The sequence below is a fragment of the Salvelinus sp. IW2-2015 genome, linkage group LG26 (assembly GCF_002910315.2).
Source record: "Salvelinus sp. IW2-2015 linkage group LG26, ASM291031v2, whole genome shotgun sequence".
Classification (NCBI taxonomy): domain Eukaryota; kingdom Metazoa; phylum Chordata; class Actinopteri; order Salmoniformes; family Salmonidae; genus Salvelinus; species Salvelinus sp. IW2-2015.
The window spans coordinates 9,890,872-9,908,575 of NC_036866.1; the positions used below are offsets into that span (position 1 = coordinate 9,890,872).

At 42.8% G+C, this 17,704-nt stretch overlaps 1 protein-coding gene across 1 annotated transcript in view; it reads left to right on the plus strand.

Moving 5' to 3' along the window:
• Positions 1-4,361: 4,361 nt before the first annotated feature.
• The window catches only part of abca7 (ATP-binding cassette, sub-family A (ABC1), member 7), a 42,706-nt gene continuing 29,363 nt past the window's right edge, over positions 4,362-17,704 (plus strand). Inside the window, exons 1-15 of the mRNA XM_070435092.1 lie at positions 4,362-4,456; positions 6,281-6,383; positions 6,762-6,855; positions 8,078-8,219; positions 8,558-8,685; positions 8,856-8,977; positions 10,664-10,858; positions 11,624-11,716; positions 11,964-12,201; positions 12,464-12,603; positions 12,758-12,874; positions 13,163-13,354; positions 13,686-13,891; positions 15,760-15,936; positions 16,124-16,346. Coding sequence (XP_070291193.1) covers positions 6,318-6,383; positions 6,762-6,855; positions 8,078-8,219; positions 8,558-8,685; positions 8,856-8,977; positions 10,664-10,858; positions 11,624-11,716; positions 11,964-12,201; positions 12,464-12,603; positions 12,758-12,874; positions 13,163-13,354; positions 13,686-13,891; positions 15,760-15,936; positions 16,124-16,346 — 2,133 coding nt within the window. The 5' untranslated portion in view covers positions 4,362-4,456; positions 6,281-6,317. The remainder of the gene's footprint in view (positions 4,457-6,280; positions 6,384-6,761; positions 6,856-8,077; positions 8,220-8,557; positions 8,686-8,855; positions 8,978-10,663; positions 10,859-11,623; positions 11,717-11,963; positions 12,202-12,463; positions 12,604-12,757; positions 12,875-13,162; positions 13,355-13,685; positions 13,892-15,759; positions 15,937-16,123; positions 16,347-17,704) is intronic.

Consider the following 17,704-nt stretch of genomic DNA (forward strand, 5'->3'; position numbering starts at 1 on the left):
TCAGCCTATTGCGGACAGTCTGAGCACTGATGGAGGGATTGTGCGTCCTGGTGTTACACGTGGTCTGCCACTGCGAGGACCATCTGCTGTCCGTCCTGTCTCCCTGTAGCGCTGTCTTAGGCGTCTCACTGTACGGACATTGCAATTTATTGCCTTGGCCACATCTGCAGTCCTCATGCCTCCTTGCAGCATGCCTAAGGCACGTTCACGCAGATCAGCAGGGACCCTGGGCATCTTTCTGTTGCTGTTTTTCAGAGTCAGTAGAAAGRCCTCTTTAGTGTCCTAAGTTTTCATAACTGTGACCTTAATTGCCTACCGTCTGTAAGCTGTTAGTGTCTTAACGACCGTTCCACAGGTGCATGTTCATTAATTGTTTATGGTTCATTGAACAAGCATGGGAAACAGTGTTTAAGCCCTTTACAATGAGGTTCTGTGAAGTTATTTGGATTTTTACGAATTATCTTTGAAAGACAGGGTCCTGAAAAAGGGACGTTTCTTTTTTTGCTGAGTTTATAAGGGCACACAATAGCAAAACGTTGCGGAATGGTGAACTAAATATGTTGATGAATATTGAATCCACTTTTGAAATCAGTTATTGCAGTACCAACTATTTTTAGCGTACACAATTCCTGTTGAAGAATGTGTGCATGCAATATGTCATGCATAACTGTTTGTTTGATAGGAAGGTGTCTACAAAAAACAAAGTGTTGGGCTATTTGTTATATTGCCTTATTCTACACCTAAAATGACCTCTACTTTTTTCTGTTATTGAGTAGTAGTAGTCGATCCTGTGTAACACTGCCTGTTATACTCCTGGCCAATCAGCTTAATTTGTGTGCCAAAATAGAGGTAGAATTGGCTATGTCAATAACCCTCAAAGTTCCAGAATTGGGGGGAAAATGGCAGCCATATTCATCAGGGAGAAATCCAAACGAGTCTAATTGGAATGAATGGCATGCATCATAATCCTGATTTTACTTATGCAGGAAGATAAAAGTAAGGAATGTAATATATCAGAAATTGTGTAATAGAATTATTGACAACATAAAATATTGTCATATAATTATACATTTACATTTACATTTAAGTCATTTAGCAGACGCTCTTATCCAGAGCGACTTACAAAACCTCTATACAATTTATAGAGGTTTTATACACACTTTCTGTATAGAACCCCAAAACAATTTTCAGACAATTGAGAAACAGATGTACTATCTCGATTTAAGAAAGCTAAAACAAGCTACTTTTTATCTCTGGCGATCCTGCAACATTTTGGAAAACAGTAAATGCACTGAAGAGTACAAATTCCTCTTCCCTGCTTAAGCAAGTTAGGTCTGACTCTATCAACATAATTGAGAAGAATTGGATAACTGATGCTTTTAATCATAATTTTATCTCGCCAGCCTTTTTATTTGAGAGAAACTGGGCTTTAATTGACTTGACTGCTCTTCCCTCTTCCAGCCTCTAGCTGACTCAACAGTTAACCCGTCAACTTCTAGTGAATCTCTGTTTTCTGTGATGTGCTAGATGCCTTGCTTGAGATTTATGTAAAAAAATAAAATAATAATCCATTGCGGCAGATATGATTGATCCATTTTTGCTGCAGCTCTGCCCCCCTGGTTGCTGAATCATTAACCCATATTTTTAACCTGACGATTATATCTGCTACTATCCCCAAAGTTGGAAGGCGGCCCATGTACTCCCCCTTCACAAAGGTGGTGACCTAAATAATTATCACCCTATTTCTACTTTCTTGCCTAGCTAAAATATTAGACTCCTTGATTCATTCTCAGCTAAGATATTTCTTATCTTTGAAATGTATTCTAAATGTACATCAGTTGGGTTTTAGACCAGGTCATAGCACTATCTCTGCTGTGTTCCTAGTTATAAATGATGTATGGATAAAAGGCAACATTTTTCTGCCCTCTTCATTGACCTGTTAAAGGCTTTCGATACTGTTGATCACTCACTGCTAATTCAGAGGCCTTTGACCTGACAGATAGAACTCAATGTGTATCTACTGATGGTGTTAAATCAGGTTTCCTGGATATTAAGAAAGGTGTCCTGCAGAGGTTGATTCTGTGTCCTGTACTTTTGACTGTTTACATAAGTCTGTATTGTTAGTCTGTAAAAATTGTAACCTGCACTTGTATGACGATGACACTTGTGTATGCTTTTGCCCACATAGTTAACCAGGCTCTATCTAAACTACAGTCTGCCTTCATTGTATTACAGAACAACTTTATTGACCTGAAATTAGTATTGAATGCAGGTAAAACTATGTATATGTTCTCTAGAGCGCATAGAAATAACTTATTTAAGCATATGTACTTTGGATTGTGTCCATATTGATCGTGTCCCTGCTTACAAATATCTGGATATATGAAAAGGTGTCTTTTAAAAAGCATATTGATGAGTAGTTAAGAAACTGAGAATAAAAATGGGCTTCTATAGGTCTAGCCTCTCGCTGAATAGTAGAAAGCAGATTATTCAGTCGACGTTCCTATCGTTCATCTATATGAAAGCAGCTGCTTCTTCATTAAAGCAGTTAGATACAGTATCATAGCGTGCTGCGCTTTATTACGGGCAACAATTGTAGTACTCCTCACTGCATTCTCTACTAGAAAGTTGGTTGACCCTCTTTGATGTCACATAGGTTGATACATTGCTATGTTTTCATTTATAAAGCCCTTTTACAAAAAGTCCCACTGTACCTAATATCTTTACTAAACTTTAGACATATGAGTTACCTCAGGGATGGTTAACTCTGGAAATTTTAGTCTCTACTGTTTTAGGTAAATCAGCTTTTAGTTTTCTTGTTCAACAAATAAGGTGCAATCTTCAAAATGTTCTTAAATGTGAAGTTTCGGTGCCTCTAGGGTAATTCAGAAAACTGACTGAGGATCTTATTACTGATTATTATTATTATTTTCTGCTTGCGTTTTGTATTTATATTGATGTGTATTTTCTGTAATTTATTTAATTCAGGCTGATCTGTAAAAGAGACCTTGGTCTCAGTATTACTCCCTGATAAAATTCAGGTAAAAATAATGTATATTGCCACTGTCACGTTCTGACCTTAGTACCTTTTTTATGTCTTTGTGTTAGGTTGGTCAGGGCGTGAGTTGGGGTGGGTAGTCTATGTTCTTTTTTCTATGTTGTTATATTTCTGTGTTTGGCCTGGTATGGTTCTCAATCAGAGGCAGCTGTCGATCGTTGTCTCTGATTGAGAATCATACTTAGGTAGCCTGTTTTCCCCATTGTGGTTGTGGGTGTTTATTTTCTGTGTAGTGTCTGTCTGTTCACCTTGCAGAACTGTTTCGTTTTCTCCTCGTTGTTATTTTGTGTAGTGTTCAGTTTTCAATTAAATTATGACGAACACCTACCACGCTGCATTTTGGTCCTCTTCTCCTTCACCAGACGAGAATTGTTACAGCCTCTAAAATATTTGTAAACTGTCTATACATGTCTCAATTTTAGTTTTGAAATGTTGGGTTATATTGCTTTACTCTACACCTAAAAATGTATTCCCCTACCTTTTTCTGTTATTATTATGTAGTAGTTAAAAAAATTAAAAAATTAAATGATAATGTAGAAAAGTCTGTATACATACAAGACGTACACAACTAGACAATGATAACATATGCTAGGGGATATAACAAATTACAGATTATACAAAGACCTTAAAAGAAGCACACATATTGATTGCTTTAACAGCTTTCTTATTAGAAGAATGTTGAATGGTCTTAATGTACTGCTCGAATTCCTTATAGAAAACACAGAAGTGTTTTTTTATTAGTGAATTTACATTTATGAATATTACATTTTTCCATTAGCACAATTAGATTTATGAGGTAAAATTGTTTTTCTTTATCTTTATTATGATTAAGGAAACCGAGCAGCACATTATCCCATAAAAAAACTAAAGTCAACAAGAATATTAACAATTATAAAACTGTGAATATCTTTCCATAATTGTTTTACATGTAGACAATGCCGAAATAAATGCGAAACTGTTTCTGGATGCTCAACACAAAAAGTACAATCAATGTTAATGTATTTTTTGAGTTTCTTCAGGTAATGATTCGCAGGGTAATACTTATGGATCATTCTGAAAGAGACCAATATTATGTAGTAGTAATCGACCTTGTGTAACACTGTACGTGTCATACTCCTGGCCAATCAACTTCATTTGTGTACTTTGGTAGCGGTAGAATTGACGGTGTTGCAACCAATGAGACAGGAAACCGGTTTCTGTAACCTCTGTCATAATCCTCCTTTAGCCAATAAACATCCACCAGTGGGCGTGCAGTCTGTAGATTTCATCTCCAATTACAAACACATGAGAAACACACACACACACACACACACAGACAGTTTACGTCAATGCGGTACCGAAAATACTTATTTGGTACATCTACACTGATAAATAGGAATATTGTCATTCATGCAAAAGGTGAGCCTATTACATTATTGTCCCGGGATGCCTCTCTTTCGGCTAAATTACCTAATTTAATCCTTAATACTGCGTAGGCTGCTTTATCCCAAACACGTTAGCATCACTTTGGGAGAAGTGCATGTACAATTGTTATAGTGTGTAAATTTTTGTAGCTATGATAACGTGTATAACCAGTCATTTATTTTAATGTTACATAATTATTTGTCTGCTTTTATAGTTTGATTATATGAACATTTAAAAAAAATAAAAAAATTGCTGACTTGTTTGAATGAATAACACTGGTATATAGCCCTGTAAATGATTACATTTAATTTAGTTATAATTTGATTAAGACCTTAATTTGAATTGAATTCATTAGTAATGAACGTGTTAGCCTACATTTGAGTGATCGCTGTGTAGCATTGCCTGGTATGGAATGTTGTTGACATACGTTCTTTCTCAGGTGTGTAACCCAAATTGTGTGAAATGTTGAGAATACTTTCAAAATATGTAGTCATCCATTGTCAAACATTTAGTAATGTCTCTCTTATTCATTTTAGGGTGCGGTATATACTTTTAGCCCAGGTCAGTTAATATTCTCTATGGGGGTAGGCCTATTTGTCTTCCGACCTCTAGTCAAATCAAATTTCAGATCAAATTTATTTAGAAAGCCCTTCTTACATCAGCTGATATCTCAAAGTGCTGTACAGAAACCCAGCCTAAAACCCCAAACAGCAAGCAATGTACGGTGGCTAGGAAAAACTCCCTAGAAAGGCCAGAACCTAGGAAGAAACCTAGAGAGGAACCAGGCTATGAGGGGTGGCCAGTCCTCTCCTGGCTGTGCCGGGTGGAGATTATAACAGAACATGGCCAAGATGTTCAAATGTTCATAGATGACCAGCAGGGTCAAATAATAATAATCACAGTGGTTGTCGAGGGTGCAACAGGTCAGCACCTCAGGAGTAAATGTCAGTTGGCTTTTCATAGCCGGTCATTCAGAGTATCTCTACTGCTCTATCTCTACTAGTGTCATTCATCCAGGCCCCATCTGGGTTCTCAATTGAATTGTGTTTCATATAGTCAATTCCATGTCTGACATCAGCCTTACCATTTTGATCTGGTTGTTGTGGAGATGTTTAAAGAAAAGGAACTTATTGAGCATGTATTCATTTATTTGTACATTATGATAATGAGCATGTTATAAAGGTTTACTGCGGATAAAGTGCATCGTTGTACACAGATGAATGCACACATAATAGCTTGGCACTAGGGACAGGCCTATGAAAAATGAGGGAGGTGAATTTGCAAGTGAAATCACACTTGTTTGCTGGTGAATTAATTTAGATGACATAATGCTGTTTATCAACAAATGATAAGACGTGGAAGCATTTGTTGAGCAAAAGTTAATTTAGAAATCTCAGAATCACGTAAACCAATTGGGATAATGAGGATTGCAGGATCAACCTAGGAGGAGTCCTGAGCAGATGAATGTTTTCTCCTCTGTGACATAATAGCATAGTACCCTCATCTTCATGCTATTTCATTGTTTTTGTTAAATATTTATCCCGCATTAGATGACATTACTCAAAGTTTTCCAACTGAAGCTACACTGCATCTGTGAAGTACAGATGTTTGTTAAAAGAGAATGTTTATTGTCTGGATTAAGCTGGCCTGTCGGGATCTATCAGTGTCTTCAGACTCCCTGTGAGGATGTGGGACTTACAGGACAGTGTGCTCCCGTCTGCACCTGAATTAGCTTAGTTCATTTTCTTTGGTCAGAAAATACTTTTTTAGTCAAGACACAGGTGTCCAACTGCTCTCCCTCATGTTTTGTTCCTATAGTGCTGCACTATGGCTTGGTAGCACCTTGCAGCACAACATGGGGATCGGGACTCAGCTCTTGCTCCTGCTCTGGAAGAACATCACTTACCGCAGGAGGAACAAGGTGGGAACTGAACTGGCACGTGTTCAGTAGTTGGCCCTACATTAACAGATGAGATTAGGATATTAAGAGCCAACATGTCTCAATGTACCACAATTTATAAAGAGCAAACATGTATGTGTGTACCACTTATGTAAAGCCAACATGTCTCTATGTACCACTTCTGATTCTAACGTTCCTATTGACCATGTCCCCTTTTTAATCATGAATGAAATTAATATCCATGATGTAACAAATTACTTAGGCCTTTTTGACCATTAAGCTACAGGTGCAATCCATGGTCTTAAGACTCCTAACATAAGGCAGGCATCAAAGGCAGTGGTAGCTACTAGCCACTATTAGCCTAATGTGTGTGATGATGTAATCCCTCCCTCCCTCCAGGTCCAGTTGATTATCGAGCTGGTCTGGCCTCTGTTCCTCTTCCTCATCCTCATCTCAGTGCGTCACTCTCATCCTCCCTACAAACAGAGCCAATGTGAGTGCCCATCAGTCATTCTACTCTTGTGTTGACAGTGTTGCTCTCGTGTCAACTGCCTACCAGCTCTGCTGTAACACACAGGTTAAGCTCTCCCTCCCTGCCTCAGAAATTTCCAGCCAACCACATAAGCTGATTAGCTAGGTGAGAGTGATTCTGGGTGCCGCCAGACTTTTTCCAGCCTGTTCTGCTCTTGATCGTCATCTTGCTTATTTGTGGACTCTTGTCATGCAGTGGGTCAATTTCACAGTCGTAACATTGTATGTATTTTAGCTCAATCTCAGTGTTTACATTTGTCCATGGTTCACATCATGACTGGTTTCCTCTCACATGAATCTTATCAGTCTCGAGACCCCAGCAAAAATGAGCTTTAAATGTATCTATTTGACCTAGATAGTTTGTGTATGTATTGATACGTAGACTGCGTGTGACTTTTTTWAAATCGTTTTTTTATTTAGTTCTGTCTTTGAGCTGTTCTTGTCTATTATGTTTTGTGTGGACCCCAGGAAGAGTAGCTGCTGCTTTTGCAACAGCTAATGGGGATCCTAATAAAATAGCAAATAAATCTATCTGCATGTCCAGACCTTATATTTAGCCTCACAATGAAGTGGTTTACCCTTTTCTTTTCAGGACAACCAGGGCAACAAGTAGAACACAACACAATTTGACATAGACATGCATTCATGAGCTTTATTGACAAATGTCAATAAAAATAAGATTAGCCAAAGCAAAAACCTGATAAAAATGAATGTATATGAATGCTGTAAGTACAGAAATTGTTTTCTCAGTGGGAAATGAATATCCAACTAGTCAGTGACAATTGTGTGGTGTATGTGACAGCAGCTATGTGCGATTCTGATTGTCTGTAGTTCAAACACACAATGTTTAAAAGGGGTTTGAAGGTGGGACTCATTGGATTAACAATATTCTGACAGACATCTCAGAGACTAGGCCAATCTTACTGTGTTGAAAGGAGTGTGATTATTACACACATCAAAATCTATCACAGGAACTGGGCAACAGTTCAACAGTGTTTTGCATGTCTCAGGTCAATCCCACATCTAACGTGTGTGTGTGTGTGTGTGTGTGTGTGTGTGTGTGTGTGTGTGTGTGTGTGTGTGTGTGTGTGTGTGTGTGTGTGTGTGTGTGTGTGTGTGTGTGTGTGTGTGTGTGTGTGTGTGTGTGTGTGTGTGTGCGTGCGTGTGTGTGTGTGTAATTCCAGGTCATTTCCCCAACAAGGCACTTCCCTCAGCAGGCACCCTGCCATGGGTTCAGGGGATCATCTGCAACATCAACAACCCCTGCTTCCACAACCCCACTCAGGGGGAGACCCCAGGCCGGGTGGGCAACTTTGACAACTCCATGTGGGTGAACTGCAGTGTATTTGTGTGTGGCCAAAGTACTTAATTGGTGGTTGTTGAACATCAGGGATTTGGGCCAGTTCTGTTTCAATGTTTTCTGATAAAAGTGTTCTAAGCCAGATTATGTGATACAATTAAAGTACCGGTAAATGATTTAGGGCATGTGTTGGAATCAGAACATTTCAACATGTTTATTTTTTATTTAAACTGAATTGGAGTTGACTTCCAACCCTACTGCATGCCACTGAGTTGTTTGATATGAAGCTTTAATTGTATAACAACCAATCCATAAACCTGTTTTATCTCTCCATCTCACCCCAAGTGTTTTTTTCCTCCTGCAGACTCTCTCGACTCTTAGTGGACTCGCAGACAATCCTGTCCTACAGTGGCAACCAGACAGCCTTCTCTGGCTTTCAGGACCTTCTAGATACTATACGGAGACTTGGAGAGAGGCCAGGCGCCTGGCCAAGTATGTGGCTGTCTTGAGACAGTGAATACGGATCAGAGCATTGCAGTCCGCAAATTCTCTTTGTGGATTGTCTCAAACAGGAGAAAACAATGAAGTGTCAAGTGTCTGTCTGTCTGTGCTGTTTTGTTGTCCTGTTATGTCCTGATTCATGTTTTTTGTTTGCGTTATAGATCTTCCTGTGGGAGAATACCTGCGAGCCAATCAGACCTTCTCCAACTTTCTCCTGACCAATGGCAGCCTGTCTCCCTCTGCCCTAGACCAGCTGTTCAGGGCTCGCCTGAACTTTCAGGTGGTAAGCACTGCATTAAACCACATGTTAACTCCCAGTCAGGCTAAAAGTATCTCATGAGTTCAACCAAGGTAGTATGCACAGAAAAAAAAACTAATTGAATCAGCGGTGAACATAAACCTGACTATATACACGCCTACTTACATTATTTAGCAGACAGTCCAGAGCAACTTACAGTAGTGAGTGTATACAATTTCATAATGGTCCCTCGTGGAAATCAAACCTACAACCCTGAAGTTGCAAGCACCATTCTCAACCAACTGAGCCACACGGGACCACTTGTTTTACATCTGTGTCTTTGGGTATCTTCTTGACCACATGTATCTCTCTGGACAAGAGAAATACCTACAGTATGTAAGAATGCTGTTCATTGACTATAGCTCAGCCTTCAACACCATAGTACCCTCCAAGCTCCTCATCAAGCTCGGGGACCTGGGTCTGAACCCCGCCCTGTGCAACTTGGTCCTAGACTTCCTGATGGGCCGCCCCCAGGTGGTGAAGGTAGGAAACAAAACCTCCACTTCGCTGATCCTCAACACAGGGGCCCCACAAGGGTGCATACTCAACCCCCTCCTGTACTCCCTGTTCACCCATGACTGCGTGGCCACACGCCTCCAACGCAATCATAAAATTTTCAGATGACACAACCATAGTAGGCCTGATTACCAACAATGACGAGACAGCCTACGGGGAGGAGGTGAGGGCCCTGGTGGAGTGGTGCCAGGAAAATAACCTCTCCCTCAACGTCAACAAAACGAAGGAGCTGTTCTTGGACTTCAGGAAAACGCAGAAGTGGGAGCACACCCCTATCTACATCGACGGGACCGCAGTGGATAAGGTGGAAAGCTTCAAGTTCCTCGGCGTACACATCACTGACGATCTGAAATGGTCCACCCACACAGACAGTGTGGTGAAGAAGGCGCAACAGCGCCTCTTCAACCTCAGGATACTGAAGAAATTTGTCTTGGCCCCGAAGACCCTCACAAACTTTTACATATGCACAATTGAGAGCATCYTGTCGGGCTGTATCAACGCCTGGTACGGCAACTGCACCGCCCGCAACCGCAGAGCTCTCCAGAGGGTGGTGCGGTCTGCCCAACGCATCACCAGGGGCACGCTGCCTGCCCTCCAGGACACCTACAGCACCCGATGTCACAGGAAGGCCAAAAAGATCATCAAGGACATCAACCACAAGAGCCACTGCCTGTTCACCCCGCTATCATCCAGAAGGCGAGGTCAGTACAGGTGAATCAAAGCTGGGACCGAGAGACTGAAAAACAGCTTCTATCTCAAGGCCATCAGACTGTTAAATAGCCATCACTAGCCGGCTACCACCTGGTTACTAAACCTCCCACGTTAGAGGCTGCTACCCTATGTAGACATGGAATCACTGGCCACTTTAATAATGGAACACTAGTCACATTAATAATGTTTACATATTTACTCATTTCATATGTATCTACTGTATTTTAGTCAATGCCTCTCCGACATTGCTCGTTCTAATATTTATATATTTCTTAATTCCATTATTTTTCTTTTAGATTTGTGTGTATTTTTGTGAACTGTTAGATATTATATTAGATATATATTACTGCACTCTTGGAGCTAGGAACACAGCATTTCGCTACACCCGCATTAACATCTGCTAAATATGTGTATGTGACCAATACAATTTGATTTGATTTGTAGGTGTCTCTGGCAGGCACTGGGGTGATGCTGAAGGACATTGTGTGCAATGCCACTGTGCTGAGCCAGTTCCTCACTGTAGATCAAGAGGATTCTATGGCGGAGCTGCAGAGCCAGCTCTGTGCCATCCCAGCCGACACCCTGCAGCAAGCAGAGCAGCTCTTCCTCTCCCAGCTGGACTTCAGCAAGTTCTTCACGGTCAGTTGAGGTCGCACACTCTCTGTCTGTGGCTGTTCATGTTGTTGTGAAAGGAAAAATATATTGCTGTTTTCCTATCGAAGTGCATGTAAATTAACTTGATGTACAAAAATATTCAGCCACTCTTGGAGGAAAATATATTTTTCTATGCTATAACAATGGGTCACATAGTATGTCTGCTTGTTCTTTTATAGATTAATTCTACCTGACAACAGGTGCTTTTTATTGTCTTCCAAGAATCAAGTACTGTATGCATGAAGTTAATGAATCAACTGCTGTGTCATGTTCTTAGCTGTGAACAAGCTAAGAGCATCTGTCTATCATCCACCTTCCAAAAGACTTTAGTTACAGGGACTACATTAAAGCGCTTTCTAAATATGCACTTAATTCACAGTAGCAGTGGAAAATAATAGTCTGTCCTATATAATCCACAGAATTTTATAAGAAATGTGGAGTAAATTGCTTGTTCAGTTTGGCCATTTACTTTTGGATTAGATTATTATATGAGCGGACCCTCTGTAATTATGTGGCTTTAATTAGAAATGTTTAGGTGAGCTCAATTAATTTCTATTGGGGAATTCAACTGTTTGAAGGTTTTTAGAAAGCTAATTTACTATAGCATTTGTGCTAATGTAGCATTATACTCTTAACACTAACATAGAATATCATTGCACACAATAGAATCTCCAATCTTCAGTCTCTAGATGTGGATAACAGATCGAGCTAAATCCTAAGGTTAATCCTGGCTCTACTTTCCTCCCTCAGAGAGACAGACTGAGGGCCAACGCCGGTGACCTCCGGGTCATCAGTCAAGCGGTCACCTCCGTGTCCAAGGAGTTGGCAGTACTCATGGATGACGTAAGAATACCATCTTCTATTCTTTCTTATATTTCTTAGGTAAATGAGAATGAGATAATTAGCCGTTCAACTTGAATACCTGCCTTGATAGCTTTGTGACACTGCCTAAAACACATTCTCACTCAGTATTAGCAAAACAATGCTTCACACCCGCCTGCAGGAAAATCCATTAATGTTGCATCTCCCCTTTGCCTTTCTTCGCTCTCTCCTTTCTTTTTCCTCTTACTCGCTCTTTTTTTCCCGCTAGCTGTCCTCTCTCGCTAGCTTTAGGGAGTTGAACTCGGAGCTGCGTCTGCTCTCGCCAGAGAACCGTTCGACCCTGCCACGGGAGAGCTTCAGGGCCTTCTCCAGGATTATGTGTGGCCACCCTGAGGTGGGCGGCGAGAGGATCCCTTCACTCAACTGGTACGAGGACAACGACATCAAGTCCTTCCTGGGCAAGAACGGCACTGAGGACAACGACATGGACAAGGACAACGTCACCAGTGAGAGAAAGATTTCAAAGTTCACTAGATATCTATAGGGTTTATGTGTGATAGCATTAGCTAATACTAATGAAAATCAAAACTAGCATAACTGTAGATCATCTTGGATGAAAGGGGATTTGATAATTAGATTGACATGTGTTTTCTTCTTTTTGGATGGTGGATGAATTGATGTACGTTCAAAAGGTGTATTGTTTACAATAAGTGGTGAGCTGATGAGCCGACAACCTACCTAACATGGGTGTTGTGTTGGTTCTCCCAGCCCCGTACTGTAAAAGCTTGATCCAGAGCCTGGAGTCCAACCCACTGTCTCGCATCGTGTGGCGAGGGATCAAGCCCCTGTTTATTGGCAAACTGCTGTACACACCAGACACCCCTGCCGTACGCGATGTCATGAAAGAGGTACATCAAGCCTCTGTTGTCTTTTCACACTCATACCATTCGCTCTGTATTTATTGGTGTTATACAATTTTCTCTTAGCTCTATGTTTGTAATAAATAAAAAAAATCATGAAATATTTTCGGTTTTATTCTATGATCCCTGTCTTCACTCGTAGGTGAACAAGACCTTCCAGGACCTGCAGATCCTAGAGGAGCTGAATGGTGCCTGGATGGAGGTGGCACCTGGTATCAAGACCTACATGGAGAGTAGTGTGGAGATACAGCTGCTGCAGGTACTGCACACATTAAAAATGCCAACAAACCTGGAGATGTCTTGATTAAGAAAATGTCATCGTGAATACTGTGTGTCTGTAGCTATGACGTCGCAACCAAAGTGCATGGTCACTATTATTATTATTGTATGTTGTGTATATGAAGAGCCATAGGACCCAGCAAGCCAGAACTTTTAGAAATTAGAGCCTCCCTCGTGAGAGTGGTACTATTTCTAGTCTGGCCTTCGCCATTGAAATCCTCCTCATTTGGCAGCTTTGGCCAACCGTGTCACTTCCTCTGTGTGACAGGATCTGCTGAGGCGGCCGGAGGTGGCCGTGTTGGTTAATCTGCAGCTGGAGAACACTTCCTGGACAGCCAAGCGCATTGCCCGCTTCTTGTCCACGCCCAATGAACCCAGGAAAGAAGGAGCGCCCCCTACCTGGCTGGACGTGTACTCCGACCTAAACAACACCATCACCACTCTGGCTCAAGTTACCCAGGTAGCTACCCCTCCTCCTAATCAACCATCTATGCTGCGTATTGTAGATCAGTGATCAACAACCCTGGTTCTGAAGAGCTTGTCAAGGCCATGTTTAGTGTAACTTTTACTTAACCGTTAATTAGTTTAGTTGTTCTACCACTGAATTAGAAGTCCTCATTGGCATTGTGTCTGAGTTAGCTTCACTAGTCTACAGTTGTGGTTTCAGCCATTGTGTATGTAGTTATTACAGCGTGTATAACTTCACCCATTCCCTCACATTGAGTGACATTATGTTTATCTTGTACATTGTTTTGTACTGTAACGTTACTCATGTCCTTGTTATCCTTCAGTGTTTCTCCCTGAACAAGCTGGAGGGTGCTGCCACAGAGGGACAGATGATTGACAGGGCCTTGGAGCTGCTGGAAGAGAGAGAGTTCTGGGCTGGGATAGTGTTCCTCCTTCCCAACACGTCTTTACCCGGTCTGCCCCCTCATGTCACCTACAAGATCCGCATGGACATCGACGATGTCGCACGCACCAACAAGATCAAGGACAGGTAAACTCACTGAGGGGAATGTTTGATATGAACAATGCTATTGGTTGTATTTTGGGTCATCAAACTATGTTTGTCATGTGCCGAATACAACAGGTGTAGACCTTACAGTGAAATGCTTACTTACAAGCCCTTAACCAATAAGTGTTAAGTAAAAAATAAAAGTAACAAATAATTAAAGAACAGCAGTAAAATAACAGTAGCGAGGCTGTATACAGGGGCTACCGGTACAGAGTCAATGTGCGGGGGCACCGGTTAGTCGAGGTAATTATGGTAATATGTACATGTAGGTAGTGACTATGCATAGATAATAGAGTTGCAGCAGTTTAAAAGAGGGGGAATGCAAATAGTCTGAGTAGCCATTTGATTAGCTGTTCAGGAGTCTTATGGACCTAGACTTGGCGCTTCTGTACCATTTGCTGTGCGGTAGCAGAGAGAACAGTCTATGACTAGGGTGGCTGGAGTCTGACAATTTGTAGGGCCTTCCTCTAACACCGCCTGGTATAGAGGTCCTGGATGGCAGGAACCTTGGCCCCAGTGATGTACTGGGCTGTACGCACTACCCTCTGTAGTGCCTGCTGGAGTGCCTGCTGGAGGAAGTCAGGAAGCTGTGAGGAGAAACACAGACCGAATCTCATCCTAATCAGTTCTTAGTCAAGCGGAGGATGGCGACATCGAGATCTACCTCTGCACGTTCGAACAGACACTCCGGGATGGATGGCCCAAGGCCCCGTTCCTGTCCGGAGACGCCCAAAAGGCGTATTATGACCTCAACACCGAACAGGCGGCAAACTATGACTGTCTCGAGTGAGGTACTCAGCCGCTACGGGTACAGCCTGGCACGTCAGGCCCAACTGGTCCACAACTGGAGGTTCGTGACCGAAGCTTCCCCCCGAGCCCAGATGAGCGACCTACTGCACATCACCAGAGYATGACTCCTAACCGACATAGCCACCCTCCCCGTTATCGACAAAGTGGTCATGGATCCCTTCTTTCGGGTGCTACCTTACGACATGAAGAGGGCGGTGAGCCTATGCACGCCCCAGACCTTGGACCTCTTGGGAGCCGTGGAGACCCACCAGAATACTGAGGCCCTGCTGAAGGGGATGCAGGCCGAGGCCGGGAACCGTCGAAGGGGACCCCACCACTGTACTCCCCAATCCGACAGTCAGCCAGGCTAAAGGACTGCAGACCCGTGGAGAGACAGCAGGTTGGAGAGTCGACCCTCCGCCGACGACCCCAGGTGGATGAAGACTAAAGGAGGTGTTTGAGTGTGGCGCCCGGGAACACCTCGCATGGAATTGCCGGTTCGAGAGGAGTCGATGTCATCAGCGGGCCATGCAATAAACTACGTCACCTCCTGTTGGGCCCACAGCGAACCACCAGCACCCATGGTCCCGTTGAAAGTCAACGGTCATAACAGCCACATTCTGTTGGATTCCGGGAGTGTGGCAACGCTCGTACAAGCGCGACTGCTGGACCATCCGACCGACCGTGGTGAGAAGTCACGTGCCGAATACAACAGGTGACATTACAGTGAAGTGCTTACTTACAAGCCCTTAACCAATAAGTGTTAAGTTAAAAGTAACAAATAATTAAAGAACAGCAGTAAAATAACAGTAGCGAGGGTGTATACAGGGGCTACCGGTACAGAGTCAATGTGTCGGGGCACCGGTTAGTCGAGGTGTCAGTTGAGTTGCTGATACAAAGAATGAGGGCTGGTAACCCTGGCTTGCTCTGTTGCCCCCTGCCTAAAATAATTGTGGGTACATTATCCCCTGATAGACTTCCACTATTGCTTTAGATACAACCATGGTGCTGCTGCATTACAATACCAATATAATGTTCATGGGAATGTTTCCCCCCCCCAGGTTCTGGGACCCGGGCCCAGCAGCGGACCCCTTCAGTGACATGCGCTACATCTGGGGGGGCTTTGTGTACGTACAGGACCTGGTGGAGAGAGCTGTGGCCCGTGTGCTGAGTGGTGTGGAGCAGTACACTGGCCTCTACATCCAGCAGATGCCCTACCCCTGCTACGTGGATGACGTGTGAGTAGGACTCAAACCTCCCCAACCTCCTTATCAACTTTTTCCCCCACCCATCCTCCTCTCACTCTTAACTTTTCCTTTTTTTCATGCTCTATGAAACGTTTTCACATACTATCTATTACTCACCCATACTACCTCATACCTCTCTTCCCTCCTTACCTTCTCTTTTCTTCTATCCCTCCTCCAGTTTCCTACGCGTGCTGAACCGCTCGCTGCCCCTATTCATGACGCTGGCGTGGATCTACTCGGTGGCCATGATCATCAAGGGCGTGGTGTACGAAAAGGAGGCGCGGCTCAAGGAGACCATGAGGATCATGGGGCTTGGTACAGGCCAGCTGTGGGTCAGCTGGTTCATCAGCAGCCTGGTGCCCTTCCTGGTCAGCGCCGGYCTCCTCATTGCTCTGCTCAAGGCATGTGGTCTAATATCAGTCAATCAATCAAATGTATTTATAAAAACCTTCTTACATCACCCGATGTCACAAAGTGCTGTACAGAAACCCAGCCTAAAACCCCAAACAGCAAGCAAAGCAGGTGTAGAAGCACAGTGGCTAGGAAAAACTCCCGAGAAAGGCCAGAACCTAGGAAGAAACCTAGAGGAACCAGGCTATGAGGGGTGGCCAGTCCTCTTCTGGCTGTGCCGGGGGGAGATTATAACAGAACATGGCCAAGATGTTCAAATGTTCATAGATGACCAGCAGGGTCAAATAATAATAATCACAGTGGTTGTCGAGGGTGCAATAGGTCAGCACCTCAGGAGTAAATGTCAGTTGGCTTTTCATAGCCGATCATTCAGAGTATCTCTACCGCTCCTGCTGTCTCTAGAGAGTTGAAAACAGCAGGTCTGAGACAGGTAGCATGTCCGGTGAACAGGTCAGGGTTCCATAGCCGCAGGCAGAACATTTGAAACTGGAGCAGCAGCACGGCCAGGTGGACTGGGGACAGCAAGGAGTCATCAGGCCAGGTAGTCCTGAGGCAGGGCCCTAGGGCTCAGGTCCTCCGAGAGAGAGAAAGAGAGAGCATACTTGCATTCACACAGGACACTGGATAAGACAGGATAAATACTCTAGATAGGAACACCGAAATTTACAGTTGATTTGTCAGAGGACAAACCATCCACAGAGATAAACTGTTATCTTTCCGACAGATAAGATCTAAACCAGGCCAGCACTTGTCCGTGTAGACAAATTTGGGTTTCCAATCTCCAAAAGAATGTGGTGATCGATAGGATCAAAAGCAGCACTAAGGTCTAGGAGCACGAGGACAGATGCAGAGCCTCGGTCTGACGCCATTMACTTCTTAATGCTGAGATCCCGTTAACGGGATCGATATGACAACAGCCAGTGAAAGTGCAGGGCGCCAAATTCAAAACAACAGAAATCTCATAATTAAAATTCCTCAGACATACAAGTATTTTACACCATTTAAGATACACTTCTTGTTAATCCCACCACAGTGTCCGATTTCAAATAGGCTTTTCGGTGAAAGCACCACAAACGATTATGTTAGGTCAGCACCTATTCACAGAAAAACACAGCCATTTTTCCAGCCAAAGAGAGGAGTCACAAAAATCAGAAATAGAGATAGATTGAATCACTAACCTTTGATGATCTTCATAGGACTTCATGTTACACAATACATGTATGTTTTGTTCGATAAAGTTCATATTTATATCCAAAAATCTCAGTTTACATTGGCGCGTTATGTTCAGTAATGTTTTGCCTCCAAAACATCCGGTGATTTTGCAGAGAGCCACATCAATTTACAGAAA